The sequence below is a fragment of the Phalacrocorax aristotelis genome, chromosome 6, assembly GCF_949628215.1.
Source record: "Phalacrocorax aristotelis chromosome 6, bGulAri2.1, whole genome shotgun sequence".
NCBI classification, from domain to species: Eukaryota; Metazoa; Chordata; class Aves; order Suliformes; family Phalacrocoracidae; genus Phalacrocorax; species Phalacrocorax aristotelis.
Window position 1 is genome coordinate 34203743 of NC_134281.1, and position 27202 is coordinate 34230944.

A 27202-nucleotide genomic window follows, 5' to 3' on the forward strand; every position below is an offset into this window, starting at 1 on the left:
ACACTCCCTCCTCCTGTCCCAGAGTACTTCTAGGGTTCAGCTTTCACTCAAACTTCTGGGAAGATGTGTTGCTGGAGAAGTTATTTGGGGACTTTAAATGGCAAGAGTTAAGTGTGTGAAAGAGTAGGTGCAGAGTGCTGGCAATGTGGTTCGGCCAGAGGTTTGTGTGGTGTGTCAGTGCACGTGTGTTCATATGCCCATATCCTCTTCAAATCATATATAGGGTGAGGACACTTTTATTTAGAGAGCCCAATAAATATGGGCATGGTTTTAGGTAGTCTTACAATGCAAGGTGAGTTTGAAATGTTTTATATGATGGTCTTGAAGAAAGAAGATTGGTTATGCCTAGAGACAGTAATTTAGTTTTAATATGTATTTGTCTAATGACATACTGCTCTCTCAAATCAAAATTAACGGCTCTACTTTATACTAGTGTTTGGTGTAGATCTGTCCCCACCAACTTTCCATTTTCATTGCAGCTGAAGGTACAGCAGAGGTTCCAAATTAGTCCAATATCTTATGTAACTGGACGGTGCTTTCTGGGTAGTAACTTTTTTTTTTTACTGTTTCCAGGGATTTTCTTCCACGAGGTTCTGGAATTGTAACAAGACGACCATTGGTCTTGCAACTCATCACTGCCAAAACAGGTAACCTCTTTCTCTTTTTGGTTCCATGCCTGATCAAAGCGCTGATGTACTTCAGCAAAAGAAAAAAAATTCTGGGAAAACTTTTGAAGTGTGAGGAAAGATGCAGCTAGACTGTCTGGAACAAAGGCCTGCTGCTTCAAACGTGTACGCTCAAGACCAGCTAATCTCATCATCCTGTCTGGGAAAACAGTAAAATTTAAATCCTAAAGCACATAGTAAATTTAATCTGAGATCAAACTTGAAGCAGTAGAGAAACATTAAAACATAAGAAGTGTTTTAGAAATCAGCTTTGATTTATTAATTTTTTGATGAGCATTGCAGTTGTATTCGTTAACACACCAAAATTGCTGTACTTCTACCTTTAACTCTTGCTCCAGTGCACACAGATTTGATTCCACGCACATTTTTTTTTGTGACTTGTCTTTTTTGGTTGGGCTGACTGCACTAAGTAGAGCAGAAGGTAGACTGGGGGAGAGCAAGGCTTCTCTGTATTTGTCTGATCAAAAATAAAAATACAGTATGTGTACACCACTGAACTATGTGACGTATTGTGATCTTTCATCAGAATTCACCACTTTGTACTTTTCCAAGGGCCACTTAATCTGCTGTTGTGTAGCTCAGTTCGCTAGCACAAATAAAAGCAGCTACAGTTTTCCATCATTCAAATTCTCCTGTTGTTGTTGCTTCTAAACCAATGTAAGCAACAAAATCACTGGTTTACTATTGACTTCTACTTAAAATAGTAGACAGAAACAAAATTAACATCCAAAACAGCATTTAAAAATAAAAAGTGCTCTTTAAATTATGGAACATGATGAAACTGGGGAAGAAACAAAACTGAAGCTGCCTGTAGAACTTTACTGTGTCCTTATGTGTGAGGTGTCATTAAGTTTTTGTGTGCATTTTTTCCAAAAAGGTCTTTTCATTGTTCAGCAGGAAGGTAGACTTCAGTCTGCCTAGGCTCCAGGTTTTTCTTCTGAATTAATGCTTGTAAAGCACCTTCGTATTTTCAATGCCTCTATGAAATTTGCCATAGTGTTTGTACTGTGGAAAAGAAAGGAAAAATTGTGGAATGCAGTATTTCTGTATGCTCGGCTTAAACTTAGTATTTGCAAATGTGTAATATGCCTCTAGAGCTATATATATATCTTAAAAGATCAAGCTCATTTTAGTTGGAGATATGAACACGTGCTATTTCTGCATATCTGGCTTTTGATGTCTGACAGAGCATGCAGAAATGCATGAATAAGGCCTAGCTGTAGAGAATCTTCATCTAATTTTCTCAGCATCGTGTGAGAACAGAAGAAGAAAAGAATAGAGCTATGGGCTGGCTTTCCTAACAAAATGACTACCCTGTGGGGGCATATGAATTAGTAAGTAAACTCTTACGCTCTAACCTCAAATAGTACTTAAACATCCATTCTGAACTTACTCTGGCTGGTCTGTATTGCCAGCAACGTCCCTTGGTTAAGGGGGCAACAAAAGGCCTTCTCTCTCTTTCTGGTATTTTCCCCATTAATATGTTCCCATAGTATTACTAGATTTAGGTGGGCCTCTAGGTTTTTTTGTATAGGTACCTTCTCTGCTGTAAAGTAGTTCTTCATTATAACTTAAATAACATAACAAAAACTTTTTAAAAAATTCTAGAGGACTGAGCTTTGGCCTAATTTTGTGTTTCCTGGATGTCAAGACATATTTGTCCCTTTGGGAAACGCTGTGTATTTCTTGTTTGGGATTAGATGCCAAGACCTTCAAAATGCAGGCTTTAATTATTTTGTTACTTTCTTTAAACTTTGTTCCGTTGTTGTTGTGTTTGGTGGTGAAATTCCAAACAGCTTTATCTTTTATGCCACCTTTATCTTTCTGAACTAATTTTAAAAAAAGAAAATAAAGAAAACTGCTTAGAGAAGCACAGTGTTCTTTTACAGGAAGCAGATGCCGAACTGATTTTTATCAAGTCTATAATTATCTAAAATATTATAGAAAGTAATTAGAAGACTCTGAGGTTCTTGTTGCAGTAGCAAGCTTAACTGATATGTAATCCTAGGATCTTTCTTGACTCTTAAAAGTAACTATTCTTAATCTTATAGTATTCCTTGGGAGGGAGGGGCACTTACTATATACTGTAACACGTAGGCATGCAGAAATGACTGCAAGATGTTGTAGCAACGTTTTGGAACTGGCTGAGAATCTGGAATATGAATTTGATTGACGAGAGAGGTTAAAGCTTCATTTAACTTTGAGTCATTGCACTAAGGGATAAATATTGGCAGCTGAGGCATTTGTGCACACCCAAGTAAGAGGAAACTTTGATCACTTGTGATTAGGGTTGGAGATGTCATGGAAGGGTATAGCAGGATTTGGTTGTGAGGAGTTACTGGCGGCCCTCCAACATCTGAAAGATCTGACAGATCTGGGTAAAGAGCTGGGCTCCTTATGCCCTTTAAAAACGCAAATATCCAAGAGGTATGAAACAATTCAGTACTAAGAAATTTCTCTCATGAGAAGTGGAGTATTTTTTTAGAATATTGTTTGCTTCCTCTTTTTTAAAAAGATCTGTGTAATTAGTACAAAGCTATTGTGTAATGACCTGTTGATCTCCTTTAATCACTACCATTTTTGGTGGGAATCATACGATTCCTAAATGGCTTTAGCCATTTGCACATTCTTGCAAATACTGTACTCTGAAATCTTGGAGGCAAAGATAAAGGTTTCAATTAATTAATGCAACTGACAAAACTATTAGTAGTTGTGACTATTTTCCTCTGGGTTTGATAATGTGAGAAATATCTAGTAGCATAGAATAAGTCAAATTTAGATGTTAAAAATAATTTACAGACCTCTGAAGGACTCTGACTTGTTCTTGACTATCCTACTTTGAGTCTCTTTTGGGACTGTCCAGCTGCATTTCAAATGGAATTGTTCATGTCGCCTGTATACAATAAACTGCTGTACCAGTTAGAGAGAGGAGAAAAAAAAATATCCACCTTGTAAATATTTTGAGGTTCCAAGGTGGCTTTCTTTTTGCAGTGAGGGGCTGATACTCATTACTTGTCTCAAAGTAGTTCACTGACAGCCCTGTAGGTAGGGTCACAATTTTTCTTTCTTATTCTTTGTCTCATGATTTAGGTTCAGTTGCTCCTCTTCTACTGAGGAAAAATGGCATATACAGTATCTTGCTGGAAGAGAGAATTGAACCAAATAAGCATGCAGTCTTTGTTCTGTAATAAACAGACCTAAACTCTGGCAATGCAGCTTAGTTTCCCATCCAGAAGTCACAAGTGAAAAAGAGTTCCCAGCTTACATCAAGCATGCTAAACAATCCAGGTGCAGCTTGATGTTCTCTCTGGTCACTGCCTTTGGCCCTGGGCAATTCCACAGCATTGGGAATGTCTAGTGTCAGGTCTAAACAGACTCTCGTGCCTTTGTTGTTGCTAGACTCTGAAGGAGATTGGAGTAGAGAATGGTTTTCTCCAAAATAGTCCTATCTAGAAAGATACAATTCAGTGAGTTTTTAGAAGGCATGGGTGCTGTTAGCTGAGCAGCTGTCTGATGGTGAACTTCAGGTTTTACAAGGCAGGCAAGACAGCTGTGGTAAATTAGCTTAGCCATTCAGAGGATGTACATGGGAGGAATTCCACCTTCTCTTCTCCTGGGTGAGAAGTTGGATGTGAGGGCAGTTTTATTTTGTGAAAGTCTGATGCCTATATTCAGGCAAAAGACATGCTGGTTATTTCAGTATTCTACGGCTGCTGTGTAAGATACAGGGAGCTCGTTCTTTCTCACCAGACAGAATTTAATTTAAATGCTAAACTGTTGTGATATTTCAGCAGTTACCAATGAGTGTAGAGTGCTGGTCTCTCACTTTCTTACTCGTGATTCCTTTTGAGGAGGAGGAAGAATGCTTTATGTATTCTTGTAGTTGTACTTTTAGAAGGATTTTTCCCTTTGTGTCCTTAAGATGTAAATGGCACACTGGCCTGGGACAAGAATTTCAAGGCTGCGTTAGCGTTGAGTAGTCCTGGAGCAATGTAACTGAACTCTGCATAAGGTACATCAGTTCCATTCCAACTCTTAATCTTCTCTCTGCAAGTTCTGTCAGAAAGCACATTCTAAGTTTTTGTTTCACAGCTTTCAGTGTGCTTCCTAGCTTGGTGATCCTTTGATCTAATACATCAGTAAAGTTAAGTAATTTTTGTAGGAGTTAACAGATACTCATGCAGCACCATTTAAAAGTAAGCTTTGGGAAGGTGATGACTTGAAATGCCTGAGAAGGTCTTGAGAGGCAGGTTGTTCGGGGTTTTTTTAATTTTCCATTTTTTTTCCCCCCTATGTTGCCACACACTGTGTAACCTTAGGCCATCTGTTCTTCCTCTTGCTGTGCTTTCTCCTGCCTGTGAAAGTGAAATAATTATCTGGATTTCTTGAGACTGGGTAGTATGTTTTTTAAACAGCAGCCACAACAAAAAAATGTACTTAGGTTTTGGGTGAAGCCTTTGTAGGTCTTTGTAGGTCTTCTGTTTGTTAAAAATACATTGCCTGCTATATACATCCTGTTATTTGTTATTTACATGTTAAAATATCTTGGCTCTAGGAGCGTTATTTGCCTCGTTTTGATAACTGGTTTTGGAGTTTCAGATTTTCTTCATGGTCTTGCTTCAGTCTCTTTGCTAAACAAGTGGCAGATTAACAGATTTTGAAAATCATTGAGGTGGACATTTTTAGATGAATGAGTCACATGTACAATACCCACATTTGTTCCAGCTCTGTTAATGAGAACACTAAGAGGAAAGTAAATAACCATAAGGTTCAAAAGACATTCTGACTTTTTTTTCTGAAGTCTTGCAGATGCTCTCTTCTATTGAAGTTGCTGAGCTTTAACGCAAGTATCTTTTGTTGTGACTAGTCCTCAAGCATACCCATCTCTTATTGCCATCTGGTGGCAAAAACAGTCCTTTAACAGAAAATGAAAAAAGTATAAAAAGAATTTAGATTGGTGTTTCAGCTAACACAAATTATCTTAGAGACTTCATCAGCAGGAAGGCATTTGGAGATCTTTAAGGACAAAAACTAGAAAGGTGCTGTAGTGCCAATAGTAGGGGAGGGACTGGGCACTTTGCAGGGAGGAAAGGAAGGCATTGGCTGCCATTTTCTCGATCCCATTGTCTGGCAGCTACTCATTCAGATGACAAGCAGGGATGCTGTAGAGACCAGAAAGATGTAGGAGTTGCGTACCCCAAAAGCTAAAAAGTGACATCACCATGGGTAAAAGGTGGTAGTGATTGTGACCCCTTCTTGAGGCAGTGAAAGACTCGTCACCCAAATAGGACTGATGTGCTGGAAGAGGGATAGCACTGCTGGTCTGAAACCTGAATTTAAGCTGATAGTATAAGGTTGCAGAGACTTCAGATCTTCCTTTGCAGTTGGAAATCTTCCTTGCTGCTGTCTGTGTGTATGTATTAGTAAGTGCCTGGAATAACCTGAGCTGATCAGCAGTGACTGCTGAGGTCTGGCAGCATGGGTTTGAGGGCTGGGCCAGTTTTCCCACCAGTGCCCTCAAAAAAGGTAAGGGCTTCAGCTCATGTTGGGACAAATGAATCATACACACGAATACTTGATTTTACAAGTGTTTTGCCTGAAAGGTTTTGTTTCCTTGATCCCAGGTTAATGCTCAGTGACATCACGAAAGATGGAATCCCCTCTCTGAAAGACTGAAAGATGGGTCTATGTTTGCCCATCTTCAAAAAGATAATAAAAAGAAGTGACAGATCAGTCAAAGTCCACTTTTAGGAAAAAGAAATCTGTAATTAGTTATTAAGTAACACTGAAAGGTACTTGAGATGAATAGCAGCCAACACAAATTCATCAGGGGGAAGAAAACCCTGCCATATCAGACAGGGTAACAGGCTTGTAAATAAAATTGTGGTAGGTGTCTTTTATCTTAGGTTCAGTAAGGGTTTTTAAATTGTCTCATGTATTTCTCAGGGCTGTTCCATACCTCATCACATGGCGTACCTAAATCTGCTCTCTTTAGCTTAGAGACAGGTTTATGAAAGATCTCACGTGTGTATGTAGTTTAAATGGCTTGAAAACAATATTGGCTATTTATTGTTAATCTAGCACAATAATGTTATATTGTTATTAAATCATAAAAGCACATGGTGGAAAACGAGGAACACTTTCAAAAATGTTATCCTGCAACACTTGTATGATTTGTCTAATTTAATCAAAATTGAAGAGGGAAATAATCACTTATGACACTATGATCGTATGCACTAAAGAGAACTGTGCCTACAGTGGCTTTTTCATTCTGTGTTAACCAAGGTGATTTGAGTCTGGGGAAAAAAAGAGTATTCTACATGCAAAGACAATATTAAATTTTTTTTATCGAATTGTCCTTTCTCTTAATGTAACTTCAGTTTTATACAGAAAATACATGTCTGAAAACCAGGCATTAGACTGGATCACTTTTTCTTGTCTGGCTTCATGTCCATTCCTGCAAAAATGTAAATAAAATGTTTTCCTGGTGGTGTTCTGTGTATGAAAGGTGAAAACTGAAGACTGCAGCAGCGCATGTGCTTATCCAGTCTTGGCTAAAGGCACCGTTGCCAAAGACAGGCTAAGGAGCAAAACAAAGTGCTGCTTGTTCTTTTGAATTTTTATTCCGTAGGCTGTGCGTGGCATCACAGGTTATAAACTGTTGTAAATTCTATTTCTTCAGAACTAGTGGGACCACAGATGCCACTGGGAGGAATGAGCTTTTGATAAATATTAACACAGCTGAAAAGTAGTAAACATTTTCATTTGAATTACCTTAAAACCATTTCAGATAGGGACTCTTTCTGTTACCAAGTGTTAAGCGGAAAAAAAGAAAGGCTTCCTTGACTATCAGCTGACTCAGTCAACTGACTACAGCTAGGCACCATGTATTAATTATTGTATTTTGAAACTTTTTTCTGAGAAAACCTGATGAACCACTGTAAAAAAAGAAGTCACTAAGTACATTTTATTTTATGCCACGAGCAGTGTATGAAGAACTGGGACAAAATAAGAACCACTTGTCAGCTCTTTTTTCCAGTTTGTAGCTATTTGCCAACCTTGAGATGACAAATTTTACAAATGTCAATTCTGAAATGTTTTATTTCATGTACCATAGTATCTTTCACTTTGAAATATTTGAATATTCCTTTTTTTTTTTAATGAACAGTTGACAATGAAATATACAAAATCCCCATTCATTGTCATTTTGCTACTAGAGCTAAAAAGGAATATATAAGATATTCTGGAATTCTTAAGTTGTCAGAAATGAGACAGAGGTTTTTGTAAGGTGCTCCCTTATTTTTAAAATAAGAGATGTGTTATTTTTGTCTTAGCAAGGGTGGGTTTCTCTGTCCCTCATGCTTTGAATCTGGAGGGATTATGGTATTGTAGCACAGAAAGGTTGGTGTCTATTGTTTTCCCCTCCACTCTCTCCTTTTTTGGCTTTCAGTTTGCTTTAACTATTGTTATGGTTTCAAGGGTTGTTTTGACTTTTTTTTTTAAGAACTCTGTCAACAATAGTAATAAAGTGACTTTTGGGCAACAGACTTGAGTACTGATTACGTAAGGCTCTCTATTAATCCATACTCTTGGATCAGGTCTCCTGAGCTGCTCTTCTTTCTTTGAGTACTAAGCAAGCTCTTTGCCCTGACGTTTGAAGGCTTTTCACCAAGAAATGTTTTCTAGGGAAGAAACACCTAAATGGAACTTTGAGATTGGGCCTTGATTGCAGGATGAAATGAACATACACGGCTCTGTCCAGCTTTTCTCCAGTCCTACTGCTTAGACCTTGTGGGGACAGTATATGAGCTTATGTTTGTGACTACCATTTATGTCATAGTTTCTGATGACAGCCTTGTTATGCAAGATAAACTTCTGTGTTCTGTTTTTGCCCTATTTGAAGGAAGAAGGAAGAACCTCCAGTTTTAAAATCCTGAGATGTGCTTTTGAACATCTAGGGCAGGAAATTCAGAAGGATACAATAAGTAGTGTCAGTATTTGGATTCAAGAGTCAAAACAGGGCCCTAGTGTAAAGTTTGAGTCTAACAAATTAGACTGTATCTATCCCTGATTCCTGACTGATGCCCTTTTAAGGTAAGAGGAAGACTTAGGAATTCATTGTTTTCCCACTTCAGCAAAATCACGGCTGTAACTACAAAAGCTTTTACAAACTTCCTAAGCATGGTTTGGATTTGGACTACAAGAAGTATTTAGGAAATAAGGAGATGTGTTTAAAACCATTACAGTGTTTTAAAGTGATCTTACTTTCACGATGAATGTGTAATATAGGCTGTTAGATTTTGAAAACAAATGCTAATAAACTTTCATGATACAGAACTTGAATTACTTTTCTTCAATTTATCGATGCATTACAGGCAAATGTAATCAGATGAAAACTCAGAATGTGATTCACAATCTGTTCCCTATTCCATTAATGTAAACGGTATCTATTTGAATCTTTCAGGTTGTTCCAGAAGTTGACATGCTAAAGATAAAAGCAGTAAATCATATCCAGTCCACTTGACTTTTTAACCAACTCATTCTTGTTGTAGGCTGGTTTTCATCTGTGCAATCATATCTATAGCATGTGCTCATATATAATGCTTTCCTGATATCCATGATGACATCCTTTTGTGCATACACATCAGAAGAATACTACAGGCTTGAAAGTGGGTGTCCAAGTCTATAAGCCTGTGAAATACAGAGTTGCTATTGATATTTTTCAGAGTATGCTGAATTTCTACACTGCAAAGGGAGGAAATTTACTGATTTTGATGAAGTTCGTCAGGAAATTGAAGTGGAAACAGATAGAATAACAGGAGTGAACAAAGGCATTTCTTCAATTCCTATTAATTTAAGAATATATTCTCCACATGGTAGGTAAAATCATTCTACTTTATATTTCTGTCATGTAATGTATTATTTAGCTCTGTCTGTCTAGCTATATCCTTTTGTATGTGTTCTCATTGTGTGGTCAGAAGTCTTCTTGGATGAAAAAACTTTTGAGATTGAGTTGAACCAAAAGTAGATATGTATCTGGAAGAATTCTCAACTTTCCTTGTGTTACAAAACCACTCTGCGGTGGAGAGCTGTTGCCACTAGAGCTGGGCAGAATGCAGACTCTCTCTTACGTTTAATATTCTCATGATTTAAAAATATTCTCATCCTGTGTCAGGATGAAACCAGTCTCTCCCCCAGTACACATACCATTAATTAGTAGCTCACTAGTAAGACAAATAATAGGAGATGGGAGACTTAATGGCAAAACTTCTTTTTGCCACCCTCCAGATTGATTCATTGATCAGTGATCTAGAAAGTCATTATGTGTCCCTGCCTGATTGGATGTTTATTATTCCCTGTCACTAAAAATATATTTAGACAATAAGGGTGTTTGAAGCTGCTTTCTGTTGTAGACCCCCAGTATAGATCAAAGTTAGTTCCTCTGGTTGCCATCTGCCCAATTTAATGATGGCAATCTAGAGAAAATGTTTTGCATTGAATCTGTGTTCAATACAGGAGGAAAGTGGTACATTTGGCTGAAACACTTTATTGTTTTAGCCACCTCATCTGATGTCTTGACTGTGAATCAAAGGACAGAAAGATTAAAATAAGAGGAGAGGTAATTAAAGAGATGCTGAACCTCCCTTTGATATACCATGAGCAGCTTTGTGTCTAAGCATATGCCCCTGAGCCCTTCTCTGCTCTACAGATGTGGCATAGCTAACTGGAGAGGAGCTGAACTAAATGCCCTGCCTCGAAGCTCCTTTGTTGAACATGCTGACTCCAGGAGAAAGTGCAAATTTCCTACCTAATGCTCTTCCTTTGTTTTATTAGGATCAGTCTTTTAGTTCAGCAACTGTTGTCTGTATTAGCCAGACCCTAAATATACTTCTGGTGTTTCCTTTCTAGGAATCGCATTTTACTCATTTATCAAAAGGGTACCATGTTACCCCAGTACTGGGTGAACAAGCTAGGATGCTTCTAGCTGGCATCATGGCCTGTACTGGGGAAATCATGTCAGAGCAAAACAGGTTTTCTTAATGGATAAACCTTTTCATGTTTCTTAATTTTCTTAAGAACCAGAACAACATACCCCAAAAACCCTTACAACAATTTTACTATGTAACTTTGGCTAGCTATTGACTTTTTTGGAAATTTCTTAATTGGCAACACTGTTTAAAGCATAGTCAGAGAATGACTGTATTAAAAATTAAAAATAAAAAAGCCTGTTTTGGGTTGATCTGAAAGATGCAAAGGGGATGGTCTGTCTGTGTTCCTGCTGGCGGAAAAAGCTCAGAAATCCATGTTCATTGGTCCAAGAGCCTTCAAGGATACTCAGCATAAGTATCATTCTCCTATGCCTGTTGTAATGTTTAAAATATTAAGTAGTACTAATAAATCAGAGATGAAAGAGCAACAGAGAAACAAGTATACTTTTAGATTGTCAGGCATTTTATCTGAACCATTGACAATATTTAATATTTATAAAGGTAATTATGTGGGGTTTTATGTGACTAAAATTTGTCTGCAGCCGTAGATGTGTAGACCTCTTTAGATACATCTTTGCGTGCTAACCAGTTTTATGATACTGTGTTTTCCATATAGTCTTAAGCCTGACTCTCATTGATTTGCCGGGAATCACTAAAGTGCCAGTAGGGGATCAGCCTCCAGATATTGAGCAGCAGATCAGAGACATGATAATGCAGTTCATCTCTCGAGAAAACTGTCTGATACTGGCTGTGACTCCAGCTAACACTGATCTGGCCAACTCAGATGCACTGAAGTTAGCTAAGGAAGTGGACCCTCAAGGTAAGCACTTTTTGTATTCAAGTGCAATAACATGATTGGAAGTAATTGGTCAACTCTTGTGTGAAATATAATTTGTAACATATAATATAGCTGTGTATGTATATGTTCTCATTTAGGCTTCAACATCACAATAACTGTTTCTTAGCTCAGTGTAATTCAGGTAATGATGCTGTAAATGTATTTTTAAAATTTTGTCACTATCTCTTATAAGCAGGTGGGGTAATGCTGACCTAGAAATTTTTGTAGTACCTAGCAAAATGGACTGTGGTACTGATGGAATTTCTGGATATTCAGATTATAAATTTTATACAGTCATATCATAGGAACGCTGAGCCTTGTTAAAGAGATTTGAAGAACACATTTCAGCACTGGCTATGATGGTCCCTGCTTTTCCAGATGTACCATAACTTGCAGTTGTAGCTGGTGTTGTGTGACACATGCTTTGAGAACGTCACGTATCTGTTGTTACATAATTGTAAGACGTAATTGTTCTTCCTAAATATAAATCATTCTTCACTATCTTTTTCCCTTTTTACTCCTGTCTGCACCCTGGTCAGGCCTTAGGACCATTGGTGTGATCACAAAATTGGATCTGATGGATGAAGGAACAGATGCAAGAGAAATTCTAGAAAACAAGCTACTCCCTCTTCGTAGAGGTGAGCATGTTCAGTTGCTTATGTTCTTTGCAGTCCAGAAGGTGTTTTGGATATGGGTGATGTTTGGGAGTCCTGGAGGTGAATCAAAGGTTATGCTGGACTTGATAATTTCCTAGCTTTTACTGTATCTATTCAGCAAACATAAGATGGCTGTGCTAAAAATATCCTACAGGTAAAATAATTTTATTTCTGGACTTGGAAAATACACCGCGTATTCCAGAGGAAACAAGAAATGTCAGCACCAGCTGAAGAGCCAGTTTTATTTTCTGTGCCAGGTTGCTGTCCCTTGTAACAAAGGAATCTTTTTTTCTATGCATATGACAGAAGGAAGCATTAGAGTTTTTGTAATCTCACTGTAAATCAAGTTTTGACCCCTTCCAGAAATTTTCCATGTGATTTGTTCTGGCAGCTACCATCACAGTTGCTCATACTGTTAACAATATCGAGAATTTTGATTCTAGTTATAATTTCTTGATGAGACCACCATCTCCTCCTGTGGAGCGTACTGGTCCAGCAAATGAGAAGAAATTTTCCTGTAATTTGCTTATATCATATGATATATCTATGTAGACCTGGGTGTGTGATTTGATTTTGTTTCGGGGTTTTTTGTTTGTTTGTGTTTGAAGTGGTTTCTTTGGGGTACTCCAAAGTTTCAGCTATTTCTGTATTTGAATTGGTGGTTTAAAAGGAAGCATATCTGTTATATGTAAGGTGATTACATTAATTGTAAACAATATATGAAATGCCTAAATTGGAAAGTTTTGATTGAATTGAGGCAGTCTAGTTATATTTAGTATGAATTCAGTAGTTCAGGCAATAGCTGCATTGACTTCCGCATTGATTTTATGTTGTTTTAGGTTATATTGGTGTTGTAAACAGAAGCCAGAAAGACATTGATGGGAAGAAGGACATAAAGGCAGCTCTTCTAGCAGAAAGGAAATTCTTTCTTTCCCACCCAGCGTATAGGCACATGGCAGATCGTATGGGAACACCATACCTCCAAAAAGTTCTAAACCAGGTAAAAGCTGAAGCCTTTGTGGTGAAAGGCAGCTTTTCTAATGAAAGGACCAATACAAAATCTTCATTAAAACGAATGTTGGTCAGTGAATCTCATTCATTCTTTCCTGCTTTTAACCTTTTAAATTTTCACAATGTAATTAACAAAGCTGTATATTACATGTAGCATATGAAAACTTACTGTGAGAAGTAGTTTCTGACTTCTACTGATAATTCTGCATTCCCTCTGTTCTCTTGAATATGAACATAGAAAATAAGATTCAGCTCCTTTGCTGGAAGTATACCATCCTATTCCTCAATTATCACACTTCTAGTTTAATGGGATTTTTAGAATTCAAATTCAGAAATAAAAAAAGTACATTTGTAGAAATTGTATACCCTGAGAGTTCACTGTATCTGTACTGTAACCTCAAAATCTGCACTTTTAGTTTTTAATAGAAATATTGTGTTGTATACTAATGACATAAATGACAAATAGAGTAATTGGAACACTTTTTTCACACTACCTTTATTTTCGCCGAAACCTTTGGTTTATTTCTGAGTTCATGCCAAACTGTCAGATCATAGCTTTCTTCAGCAGGAGGTAGAGGTCTGCTTCCCCGTTACCTGGAGGAGAAACCCATAGCTTACTGTCCTAATCAAGACACTGCCTATACCAGACTTGGAGGAGTATGTAATTCTCTTCACTTTGTGTCTTTGGATATTGCCCTTTCCGTAGCACTGGCCCTTAGCTTGAATAGCATGTGACCCTAATGATGATGTATCTCAGCAAGTCATGCCTGCCTCTCTAAAATTACTGGTGATGCTATGTTTGGGGTTTTTTTAAACTCAGCTTACCATCAGACCAGTGGTCTTGGCATTCCTACAAGCCAAACTTGATAGTGTTTTCTCTGGTTCACTGTCAAAGTGCAGCTTTTGGTATGGAATAGCCAAAGACCAGGTCAGCTTGGTTTTGTCCATTTTGGACAGCAGCTGGAAACAGTGGAAAAGTTTTTGATTAAGGTAGGAAACTAAGTGGCTGGGCTGCTTAATTTCTTGCTACAGTGACTTTGCAGCTGTAACTTGACAGCCAGGTTATGGCATGCTCCTGACTCACTCAAAAAGAAAGCTAATGTCATTTGTTTGTGTCTCAGAACCTAAATCTTCAGCAGGATGCAAGAACTCACTTGTATCCCGCAATTTTCTCTGTGTTTAGGATGTGCTTAGGATATTTTGACTCTTTTTATATCTTGAAATTTTAGTCCATGTGTCTTAGTTTTGAGATTGAAGCATGAGCTTGTACTCTTATCTGTCCTGGCTTGTGTTACTTTTATGGTACTATTAACTTTTTTGTGAGCTGTTTCATAAATTTATCTATTTCAGTATGAGCAGTTGGTCTTCTGTTGTTATTGCTGTGTGTAGAATATTATATAAGGGAAGATCTATTTAAATTTTGTCCCTAAGATATTAGGGATCTATTAGTGTTTGTGGTTTCAGGTGATATTTAAATTTTTCTGCATCCACAAGGTGGTGCTCCAGGGAAACTCCAGCTTTTGATTTTGTGCCTGTGGGGTCTGCTGAACAACTTTTATTTTGAGTTTTCATATTCTGGTATGTGACCTTCTTAATTGATAGCTTGTCTGACTGGGGTTGGGAAGAGGGTTTGCAGCATAGTGCAAGATGTCCACTTTGGTTTTAATCAAGGAATGGGTACAATGCATGAGGAAAAAAAAAATTATGGCACAGGTAAGACATTGATAGTGCTGTCCAAACACATTATGACATATGTATTATATATATATATGCAAAAGTGAGGTAAGTTAAACACAGATCTAGTAAGCCTTTTTTTCTACTCTCCTTCAGTGTATTCCCCAGTACTTTTAGGTATATCTTCAGAAAAGATGACTGATAATCTTGCGTGGTAGAACCTTTTTCAGCCAAAATTCAAGTGTTTAAAAAACCCGTAGAGTTCTGTATCATTAATATGAGGGCAAAATCTCTTCCCTTTAGTATAGTTTGTACAAAGGAGTAGAAATCACATGGAGGTGATTTTTCCCAGTGGTGGGAGAGTCCCAAGTCAGTACTCTATATGTCTACATTTCCTTCTGTCTCTGTTCTTAATGGGCTGTAGATGCTCAGAATCTCTTTCTTGTCCCACATTGCCTTGTGGCTGTAAAGTAAAGGGGTCGTCATGCTGAACAAGTATATAGGGAATTGGAAAACTCCCTTAGGAAAAACAGCAAAATGGGAGTGGTGATATCAGTGCTGAGTGATGAGAGGTAATTTCAAATTAAATACGTAATGCGTATAACTTTTTTGTGTGTAACTAAACAAGTATGTAGTAACAGGGCTCTGAGTGAGAGGATGAAGGATTTTTTTCAAGGCTCCTTATAATGTGTTTGCAAAAGGGATATTGTATTGTTCTTTAACAGTCCTCGTTGCTTCAAAAATTGAAAGGAACTACACTGGTAAACTAGTGCTGGTCATGGCTGATATGCTTGGCAGTCAGAAGGAAATAGTTGTGCTTTTGCTTTCATCTTTATTAACAGTACAAAAGGACTTTTATTTGATTTTTAGCAACTTACCAATCATATTCGGGATACTCTGCCAGCCTTCAGAAGCAAACTCCAGAGCCAGCTGCTTTCTATAGAACATGAAGTAGAAGTATACAAAAACTTCAGACCAGAAGATCCAACCAGAAAAACGAAAGCCCTGTTGCAGTGAGTGTCTAGTCTTTTGTCTGCTTTTCCACTTTGTATGGGTTTGTTTTTCTCTTTTTTTTTTTTTTTTTTTTTTTCTTTCTGATAGGTTCAAATTCAAAGCTTAGGACACAGTTAAGGATTCTGTATGCAAACTCCAAACAATTCTGTGCTTGATATTCCAGAACACTTTATTTACTCTATAATTTCAGCAGGGTTTTCCCTAAATTAATTTTAGTAATCCTAGAAAAGCAAGAAAGCAGAACAGGAAAAGGTACAAAGAGGGGCAACATAGATGATCAAAGGTAAGAAACTGCTTCTGATTGTATAGACACATTCTTCAGCCTGCCAAAAAGATGACCTCAAGCAAGGGGAAGGGATTGTGTTAGAATTCTGTAAGATGAGGAGTCTGAAAGCAGAATAGGGAATGCTGCTTCTTCCAATAAAGAAACTTGGCTCTCCAGAAGAACTTGAAGATGGCAAGGTCAAAATTAATCATAAATGGTAGTCCTTCATGTGATGTGAACCTAAGCCACAGAGCGCTTTTGCTGCAGTAGCTGATACTAAAAATTCACATGCTTTCAGAAAGTAGCTAGGCAAGTTCTTGGGGTTGGGGAAGATATTTAATGTTAGTAAGTACAAGGACAAAATCCTGATGTATGAAACCCATGAACAGCAATTTATTGAGGCTGAGAGTATTCTGGAGAAATATTACTGTGTGCTTGCTCTGTTCTCCTGTGTCCTGTGCACTTATTGTTGGGTCATGGTATGTCTTTTTCTGCTGTAGTGCAGCCATTTTTAGGTTCAAGTGATAGTGTATTGGGGTGGATAAAAACCTCTTTCTTGCAGTTTGCCTCTCTGAGCCCATATCTGACAAATAGCAGCAAAATCGTTGATGTGATGAGCCACCTGTGCTTGTGTTAAAACTGACCTGGCCCTTGACCCTTTGGGGCTCAAGAAGTCATGGATTGAACAGTATTGTTTTTTGTTGGAGGAATTGCAACAATTTCTGGAGCCAGATTATTATCATAAGTTCCGAACTAGAAAGCTTTTTCATTGCTGATGTCACTGTCCAATTTTGGTCTCATCCACAAAATGTCTGTCTGATGACACTTTGACACTATTGTAAAGTGATGGAACAGAGGTGACTGTTCATCTGACTTTGAATTAAGTGGAAGTGGAATCAGAGCCCTTTCTTGTGATTTTAACACTAAGGAAAAAGGGCAATGCTAACATTTCAGATTGAAGCCGAGTTAGCATCTGCTGCTTTGTTTCATGCAGCTTTCTTAATTGGTCTGTTTTCATGGATGTTTGATACTCAGTACTGCATACCTTTTCACCTGAAAGGTCTGCCATTCCCTCGCCCTCTCGCTCTCTCCCCATCTCACCCTCTCAATTGCAGCCTTTTGCAGCCACTTCTATGTTCACAAGCAATTAAAATTTACCTCTTAGAAGAGGAAGCATCTAAAGGAAAAAAAAGGTACATTTTCTCTCGCTCATCTCCTCTCCTTTATGACTGTTGTCACATTTCTACTCTAGCTTCGAAGGTTTTCAGCCTTCTGAGTTCTCTGGGATAGATGGTAATAGCACTGGATTGTGAAAATGTGTAAGTTTTGGGCAGGATTTGTTCTCTAATTACAAGTCAGGCGTTCAGAAGAGAAATGGTCACCTGAACTAGAGAGACTTTCTGGAGCCAGCTGAAGACTTTGATTTACAACTTGTTTTTGTAACAACTGTGTTCAAAGGAGTAGACATGAGCCTGTCCCTCATGACTTCAGATGTTTTGGTTGTAAAAACAGAGGGATATCACCTTTGACTCCTCCATGACAGTACAGCACAGGTGTCTCTTTCACTCTGTGTGTCTGGTGACTTAACTGCTAGAAACACATATATGAATTGTTGTGAATTGTTTGGTGTTGCTGGTTTCTCATGTTTGTTCTACTATTGTAACGTGTTCTAAAGGAAGAAGAATTATATTTCAGCCTAAGTCATCCTACTTGTTACTTTTCTGCATAGGTTTTTCTAATTCCTTTGTCATAGGGGTGTGTGTGTATGTGTGTGTGTATATATACACACTTACATATATACGTATATATATAGGAGAAAGGAACTTCTTGTGTCAGTAAAAATTCTCAGCACTTTCTCTTTTTTTTTTAGGGTGTGGAAGGTAACATAACTAGAACACCTTCCTCTGATTCTTGAGAACAAGTTCCATAATGCATATTAACAACAAACAAACAAAAAAAAACCACCCCCCAAAACCCACCAAAAAACCACAAACCAAAAACCAAACAAAAAATCTGCCTCATCCCATAAGATGATCTAAAATTTCTGCAGTCCTCTTCAAAAATTGAGTCTGGGGCCCTATACTTACATCATTTCTATAATTCTGTTAGCCTGGCCGTATAGGTGTCTGAAGTTTGTGTACAGTTAATATGCAATGTTACTTTTTGGCAAAACCTGTCATATCAAATTTTATGACCAAATGCCTGTACTTTAAAAAAAAAAAGAGAGCTATGCATGAATCTTCTATAACTGGAGGAATTCTCGTGTGCGTTCTTCTAAATGCTTCTGCTGCAGAAGTCTAAGTACAACCATGTAAGCTGGAGCTTGTGGCACTGACAGCTGCCACACTGATGTGTTAGTGCTGCTTCTTGGGCTAGCTTTTTGGGATGGGAAAGTAAGTTCCTTAGCAATCTCTTCCAAATTTTCCAGCACCGAATCAGCTTAGTGGCTTGATTCACATCATGCTATTGGACTGTATCTTTTTGGAAGGTATTAGAAAGACCAAAGGGTCGTTGTGGAGAAGTAAGCCCTCCGCAAGTGGTACTTTTTGCCCTAAGGTGGGAGATTTTTGCTTGTGGTGGTCTGCCCCGTTGAGCTCTGCAGTTTCTGTAATAACAATCTAAATATGGATGTGCCTTTCTGTTCAAATACAGTAAGTATTATAACTTAAATGTCAGGACTTTTATTTGCTTTCCTACTAAAAAGACTGCTGTCACTTTTTCTTCTCCTAAATTAATTAAATAAATAAACATTTATGTAATAAATGATGGTAGCATTTACATTATTGTGATCATTGATGAAACATGAATGTAGCCTGGTACCCTGTTGTATTTGTAGCTGACTTTAATATCCACTTTAATAAACAGTATTTTTTAAAAAATACATTTATGAAGACCGCAAATAATATACTGAACAATGTCCTGCGAGAGAAGGGGTGCAGGGAGGTGATTGTAGGTAGGGATTTTATGGATTGGCAGCTTGGCTGAATGAATGACTGTTATAGATACTTTTGTCAATTCCTAAAAATGTTTTAATAGGCACTAGTAGTCACGTAGTACTGAAGTAAGAGTTAGTAGTTGACATGCTTAAATGGTTGTGTTTGGTCTTTTTTTCTCCCCCCCTTTGAAATCTAGGATGGTACAACAGTTTTCAGTGGATTTTGAAAAAAGAATCGAAGGATCAGGAGACCAGGTTGATACACTAGAACTTTCAGGAGGTGCCAAAATCAATCGTATTTTCCATGAACGTTTTCCTTTTGAGCTAGTGAAGGTATTTATCCATCTTGCTGGTATGCTTTGTGTTTTATTTATGTATTCTTATGTTCATACTGATAGTAGTAAAGCCAAGATGAGGTCTGATTGGAAGAACTTGCTCTTAACTGTGGAAGAGATTAAACGAAGTTATAATTGAGACATTTGTCTTCATTTCTAGTTTTGGATACTGAGACATGCTAAGAATTCTGAAATGTAGGAATTAGAATATAATTATAGTTCCAGTTCTTACTGTTTTCCATGCTTTTTTTGTTGTGTTATCACAAATGGCATCTTCCTTCTGGTTAGATGGGGCAGGCAAACATCTACAGTTGGTAAATTTAAGTTGTTGTGTTCAAGTAGTTAGTACCTATAAAATTAGAATTATGGAAAATAGGCCTTTTGTGTGCTTTCTACTTCATGTACTCAGTGCATTAAACCAAAGCCAGCTTTCAGTCCTACACGTTCAATGTGGGAGGTGGAGCAGAAACAAATTTGGTGTTTTGAGAGAACATTTCTCCTCTTGATACCCATCTTGCTTACCCATCCTTTGGGTAACAGAATAAATGGAGGCCTAGTGGGGTGTGAATTAATGAAAAATGGTTTCCTATGAATGTGTTACATATTCTTTTGATTATTTTTTTTTCTTTCTCTACTTTGACTTCAGCTTCTCCTCACCACGTACTCTACTGTATTTCTGGTCCCCATTTTTTTTACACTTTTCCTAAGCTTCCTTTCCACCTGCTTTATGTTCAACTGCCTTGACGTCCCCTAACTTTCAGTTGGGTAAGAACCAGACAGGGTTGAGGCTGGTTCCAAGGTCTAAATGTGGTAGGTCAACTACTGGTCCAACAGAGCAGATGACAGTTGGGCTTAGGTAATGACCCTTTCATTTGTGACAACACTAACTTCTCTTCCAGCTAGCTGGCTTTCAAGAAGCTTAAAGGAAAGCTTTGTAACTTCATAACTGAGACCACTCGTCTCTTAAATTTGGTTGAAAAACAGAAGAATGGGAAGGGGAGGATAAAGAGACCATAATCACAGAACACGCATCACTCTAGGAAACCAGGCTTAAAAAAAAGAGATGTTACATCTTTCAAATCCTGTTTCTGGCTTACTCTATCAACTTTGCAAAATTGTTCCAGCTGTTGGTATATCTGGAATCGAAGGGTGCATAATTTTCAAGGATCCTTACTGCTGCCTGTAGCCTTAGTGTTAAAATGTTTTAAAATACTTACGCTTTGTTTAGCATAATTAGAAGTGAACATTTTGCCAGCTGAACTTGCCTGTCTTCCAGTTATTATGGGAGAGGCTATATTTTCTGTTTTACTAATAGCTTCCCCTTATATGACCTCATATGCTTTTGTTCCTCTAGATGGAATTCAATGAGAAGGAGCTGCGGAGGGAAATAAGTTATGCCATCAAGAACATACATGGTATCAGGCAAGTGCTCCCATGTGTTCAAGCCCGGTCACATTACAGAGGGTGTGGCGGTCATCTTAAACTGTGGACAACACTGGCTGTTGACCGCAAGACTATGTCACTAACACACGGCTCCCAGCAGCTGAATTTTTTTTTTCTACTCCTTTACACTGCTGTTTTTCAGGTAGCTATTTTGGACCAAACAGTTGGTTTGCCCAAAGAGGTTTAATTTACCTTGAAATGCTGGAAAAGTATTTTACAGAGAAAATAAATTACTTTTTTTTTTCTGGTATTGTCTGCAGTTCTGTTAAGCCTGTATTCCTGAAAAGTTGTAAATTTTAGAGGGAAAACTTGTGTCTTGATATGGAAAAAACCTTTCAGCCTGTGTCATGGCAGACTCCTTGCACTATCTTACCCCCCTTTATACTCAACTGTTTCTTGAAATGACTGATTTACAAATGAGTTGGATGAGGTTTCATGTTGTGGATATGTCTGCAGTATGCTATGAAGTTTGGGAAGAGGAAGTATTTGGTTTTTTTTTGTTTGGAATGACCTAATGGTCTCACTTTGGAATGATTAGTCTCTTTTGGTGGGACACTTTGTCAGATGCGTACCTGTTTTGTGGTTTTTTTTTTGACAATAGAACAGATTCCAAAACGCCTGGGTGGTTCTTTTGATTTTTTGTTGTTGTTTTTGTTTGGGTGTTGTTTTTTTTTTTTTCCCCCTCCCTCCTCCTACCCGCTCGTGAGTAGGTAATATCTTTCAAAAGTGTTGCTTATGAGCTTTGTTGTTCTTAGTGTTTTGGAAAATGTTCTTTGCATTACTTGTATAATAAATTTTCAGATGGTTGACTCAAGTAGCCAAGGTGGAGTATTTGAACTTTTCTGGCCTTATTGATGGAAAGGTGTTGGTGAGCAATTTATGATAGTTAACTGATAGTTTTGAGCATGTTCTTATGGTTTGCTTCTTTAAATAATTTAATCTGTCAAGATAGACCTTTGACAGCAGTGTTCTAACAAGAAGTAAGGCCTATGTGTTGAGAAGTGGTTCTGTGAGGTATTTGTTAAATAGGTTCATATACCCTGCAGTGACCAACTGTGAAATTCTCTGTGTTAGAACTCTGAGTAGCAGAATGACTTTTCCTATTGTGAATGAAAAGTGCAGCTATAGGATTCTTATGGGTTTGCTATGCAAGTGATTGTACATGGAGTGCATAGAGTGCACCACTTCCTCCGAGCTCAAGATCGGTGCATCCCTAGCAGGAAGAAGTCAAGCAAATGAGCCATGAGACCTGCATGGATGAGCAAAATGCTTCTAGAGAAACTCAAATGGAAGAGGAAGGTCACAGTATGTGGAAAAAGGGGCTGGCCACTTGAAAGGAGTGTAGGAATGTTGTCAGGGTATGCAGAGATGCAACGAGGAAGGCCAAGGCACACTTGGAATTAAATGTGGCAATACATGTCAAGGATAACAAGAAGGGCTTCTTCAAATACATCACCAGTAAAAGGAAGACTGGGGAAACTGTGGGCCTGCTGCTGAACAAGGCAGGGGCCCGGGTGACACAGGAAGCAGAGAAGGCAGAGTTACTGAATGCCTTCTTTCCTTCAGTATTCACTCCTAAGTCTGTCCCTCAGGCATCTCAGGCCCCAGAGGTGAGATGGAAGATCTGGAGAAAGGAGGACTTCCCCTTGGTTGAGGAGGATTGGGTTAGAGATTACCTAGGCAAACAGCATCGCCACAAATTCATGGGCCCTGATGGGATGCTCCCGCGAGTGCTGAGGGAGCTGGAGGATGTTCTTGCAAAACCACTCTCCATCATCTTTGCAAGGTCATGGAGGACAGGAGAGGTGCCTGAGGGCTGGAGGAAAGCAAATGTCACTCCAATCTTCAAAAATGGCAAGAAGGAGGACCTGTGAAACTGTAGGCCAATCAGCCTCCTCTCCATCCCCAGAAAGGTGATGGAGCAGTGCATCCTGGAGGTCATCTCCAGACATGCAGAGAAAAAGACGGTTATCAGAAGTAGTCAACATGGGTTCACTGAGGAGAGATAATGCTTGAGCAACCTGATAGCCTTCTGTGATAACATGACTTGCTGGGTAGATGAAGGGAGAGCAGTGGATGTTGTTTACCTTGACTTCAGCAAGGCATTCAACACTGTCTCCCATAACATCCTCATCGGTGAGCTAAGGAAGTGTGGGTTAGATGAGTCGGCAGTGTGGTGGATAAAGAACTAGCTGAACAGCAGAGCTCAGAGGGCTGTGATCAATGGGGCAGAGTCTGGTTGGAGGCCCGTAACTAGCAGTGTTCCCCAGGGGTCTGTACTGTGTCCAATCCTGTTCAACATATTCATCAGTGACCTGGACAAAGGGACAGAGTGCTCCCTCAGCAAGTTTGCTGATGAGACCAAGCTTGGAGGAGTGGCTGATATGCTGGAAGGCTGTGCTGCCATCCAGTGAGACCTGGACAGGCTGGAGAGCTGGGCTGAGGGGAACCTCGTGAAATTCAACGACAGAAAGTGCAAGGTCCTGCACCTGGGGAGGAACAACCCCATGCACCAGTGCAGGCTGGGGGCTGAACTACTGGAAAGCAGCTTTGTTGAGAAGGACCTGGGAGTACCGGGGGACAGCAGGCTGATCAGGAGACAGCGATGTGCCCTTGTGGCCAAGAAGGCCAACAATATCCTGGGCTGAACTAAAAGGAGTGTGGCCAGGAGGTCGAGATAGGTTATCCTCCCCCTCTACTCCACCCTAGTGAGGCCACGTCTGGAGTACTGCATCCAGTTCTGGGCTCCCCAGTTCAAGAAGGACAGGGAACTACTGGAGAGAGTCCAGTGGAGAGCTACCAAGATGATCAGGGGACTGGAGCACTACTCGTATGAGGAAAGGCTGAGAGACCTGGCTTTGTTCAGCCTGGAGAAGAGAAGACTGAAGAGGGATCTTATCAATGCTTATAAATATCTGAAGGGTGGCTGTCAAGAGGATGGGGCCAGACTCTTTTCTGTGGTGCCCAACGACAGGACAAGGGGCAATGGGCACAAGCTGGAACACAGGAAGTTCCACCTACACCTAAGAAAAACCTTCTTTCTTGCGAGGGTGACAGAGCAGTGGAACAGGATGCCCAGAGAGGTTGTGTAGTCTCCTTCTCTGGAGACATTCAAAACCTGCTTGGACACTTTCCTGTGCCCCCTGTTCTAGGTGTCCCTGCTCAAGCAGGGGGGTTGAACAAGTTGATCTCCAGAGGTCCCTTCCAACCCCTATCATTCTGTGATTTTGTGAGTGCTGCAGCTACCATTCATCCTTCTCTAAGGTTCAATGCACTGCTGAAGAGACTTTACTGCATTATATCAGTTCTGTTCAGAGTTATCACAGTCATCTTCACATAGTAGGGCATGTTTCTACTTTTTATATTCTTACTTACAATGATGCTGTTTTTTAGAGAAGGGAGCAAATTTAGTTCTGTGGAAGTCTGTGTAGGGATTGTTATTACTCAACTGTAAGCCTCTGCAAATGAACATATAAGCAATTCAGTAAAAAAAAAAAATCTTCCTTGCATGATGTTTTTATTACTGTCTTATATAGTCTTTTATGTCCACAGAACAGGTTTGTTTACTCCAGATATGGCATTTGAAGCCATTGTTAAGAAACAGATAGTCAAACTGAAAGGACCTTGCCTAAAAAGTGTGGATCTGGTGATGCAAGAGTTAATCAACACTGTCAAGAAGTGCACTAAAAAGGTAATTTGCAAATAGATCTGGTAATGTAAGTACAATGTAATGGTATAATAGATAATATAAAGCCTGTCTACATTTTACGGTGTTATAAGAGATTTCTGATCTAGTCACTTGACGTACAGAGTAAGACTCTCTAAAGTAATTCCAACTTCTGAAAAGCTCTCAAAACAGTGTAATGCTGGAGATGTTCGTTTTTTGATTCCTGTGTCATGTGTGTGTATATATATATTCATACACATACCTGATGATTGGAGTTTTTTTGAGTCAAGAGTTGCCCCCAGTTTCCTCTTTAAAACCATGTTTTCATTGGTACTGAAAATGGAATGTAGGCAGCAATTCCAGGGACGTGTAAATCAGCAAAAAAGACTGTACTTTAAAGTTTTCTTTTCCAATGCTAGTAAGTCGATGAAACAGTGAAACTTTTCTAGAGCAAAGGCCTCAAATGTGTTCAGAGACATCTATCAAGGAGAGAAGAATGCTCTTTCTATATTGAAACTTCACTGGGTAGCACCACAGTTCTTTGCAGTGTAATGGGTCCACAACTTCCTCCTGTGCTTTTTTTCATACACAAGCCCAAAACTTTTGATCTCCATCAGTCAAGAAGTTAGAAGTGGAAAGCTAGGAAGACTTCATCTCCCTCATATTTGTACATCCTTGCATTAGTGTTGATGAATGAGCTTGCTGCACAGAAGTGTTGAACGTTTAAGTGGAAAGAGCTGCTGAGCATTGAATTTCCTGATGTGAAAGTTGTGTGCACCAATTAAACTTTTAACTCAAGATCCTGCAAGTGTAATAAATGAAGAAATAAGTTCATCAAAACTAAACATCACATTACTCTGAGTATTTGGGAATGGTTTTCCTGAAGTGTGTGAAGTGCATGCTAGGGTTGGTGTATACTCTTAGAATGAAACCTCAAAGGTCACAACTCCCCAGCTGTGGCTAAGGAAGCATGTCAGATATATTAATATGAAGCTTCCCCCCCCGCACACTTTTCACCTTCATAGGAAAGTTGTAATCTATAAATACTGAAACTCGCTTGTCTGGAGCATTGACAACTAACAGTTGCTGACTCTCAACTCTCTTTTCTCCCATTACTCTGTGATATTCTAGAAGATCCCATTGACTCTTGTATACTTGTTAGTTAACTGGCTACTTTTATTGTCTCACCTTCTGTTCATCTGTCTTTCTCATCGTCTCAGAATGCAGGGTACCCTAATAGTAGCAAGTACAGGAGCAGTTCTGGGATGTGAGCACAGGTACGCCTAAACTGTTGAGAAGAAATATCCTGTCACATCCTTTGCATTTTTCTGAATAATGCAGTTTTTTTTGTACCAATGAGCAGGTAAAGGAGCTATTTCTTAAAACAGGAAAGGGTGACAATCTTTTTGACAAAGATCATTGAGAAGTGGATTCACTGCAATATTTTGAGCAGAATTTCCAGATTTTTTCACCTTTGTCAAAGTTTGATATGTCACTTGAATTAATTGTGCAAATTCTTTTCCCAGTGCTATTGGCCAAATTTACTGTGGTGTTTTGCTGTTTACATTTTTAAGTGTTGTTACTGAGATGTAAAGATGTTGCCACAAGGTGGAGCCTTCAAAGAACAAGAAACTTGGAAATTATTTAAAGTGCCACTCTGGAATTAGGCACAGTAGAAGAGAGAGGCATGGAGAAACTTCACCCCAAGGCTGATAAACTGTGGTTCACATGTCCAAAGTATCTTCTCCTCAGTGTTCCACGGAGCAAAAGCACAGAAACAATCCAAGGGGTTAGGTCTCTCCAGTTTCTCTGGAAAATAACCATTAATGGAAAGTAAGGCTTGCTTTGCAGTTTAGTTAACTTTTAGCCCAAGCATTTATAATAATTTATTTCTTCCAGAGAGGAAAGCTGGAGGGTCATCTGTTTGTATTCTACTGAACCCCCACTGCAGGTATAAATTTCTATTAATTTTGCTTTTCAGTTGGCAACATATCCAAGGTTGTGTGAGGAAACAGAAAGAATTGTGGCTGGCTACATTCGTGAAAGAGAAGAGAAGACCAAGGATCAGGTGAGAATAAATAGGAGATATAACAGTTTGGGGAAGCATGTGAAGGAGGAAAGTTTTCTACTTACAAAGTACAGTAGGGTAATGAAAGGTTTTTCCTTTTCTTTCCCACTTTCAGCCGGCTGCACATTTTAAAGAGGGAGAGAAATTGCTCCTCCACCATTGAGCTTTGACAGAGGAGACTAGAACTGTTACAGAAAATCCTAACCTGGTCTTTCAAGATTAGGATTGGTGGCTTAAAAGTAGTGTTGGCTTGTTCCTGTGCTACAGTGTGCCATCTTCTTAGCTGTGCCACAATAGCTGTTTGTGGGAAATCGATTAATGGTTAAACGAATGCACACAGAAATACCCAGCCTTTTTTCTACTTTGTTCCAGGGTTTTTTTAGCATACTGATCCCATGTTCTGACTACAGTGAGGCCCACAAGCAGTTGTACTGGGACTTTTGTCGGAGGGACAAGCTTTCCTTCAAGTTGTAAAAAAAATTTTTTCAGTGAAACTTGTTTAGAACATCCATCACCCAGCTAAGCACTCCAAATCCAGGAAAATTCAGAGCTTAGATTACATGTGAGAAAATCCACGGGAAGCGGAAGCAGGAGTTATTGTCTGGAGAGTGCAGAGTGTGA

At 38.9% G+C, this 27202-nt stretch overlaps 1 protein-coding gene across 5 annotated transcripts in view; it reads left to right on the forward strand.

Annotated features, from left to right (window-relative positions):
- The window catches only part of DNM3 (dynamin 3), a 180786-nt gene that overhangs the window by 16092 nt on the left and 137492 nt on the right, over window positions 1-27202 (forward strand). For all 5 annotated transcript variants that reach the window (XM_075097092.1, XM_075097090.1, XM_075097091.1 and 2 more), the window contains exons 2-11: window positions 574-647; window positions 9413-9562; window positions 11292-11495; window positions 12053-12151; window positions 13009-13169; window positions 15725-15867; window positions 19266-19401; window positions 20758-20825; window positions 24399-24537; window positions 26495-26581. In XM_075097092.1, coding sequence (XP_074953193.1) covers window positions 574-647; window positions 9413-9562; window positions 11292-11495; window positions 12053-12151; window positions 13009-13169; window positions 15725-15867; window positions 19266-19401; window positions 20758-20825; window positions 24399-24537; window positions 26495-26581 — 1261 coding nt within the window. The remainder of the gene's footprint in view (window positions 1-573; window positions 648-9412; window positions 9563-11291; window positions 11496-12052; window positions 12152-13008; window positions 13170-15724; window positions 15868-19265; window positions 19402-20757; window positions 20826-24398; window positions 24538-26494; window positions 26582-27202) is intronic.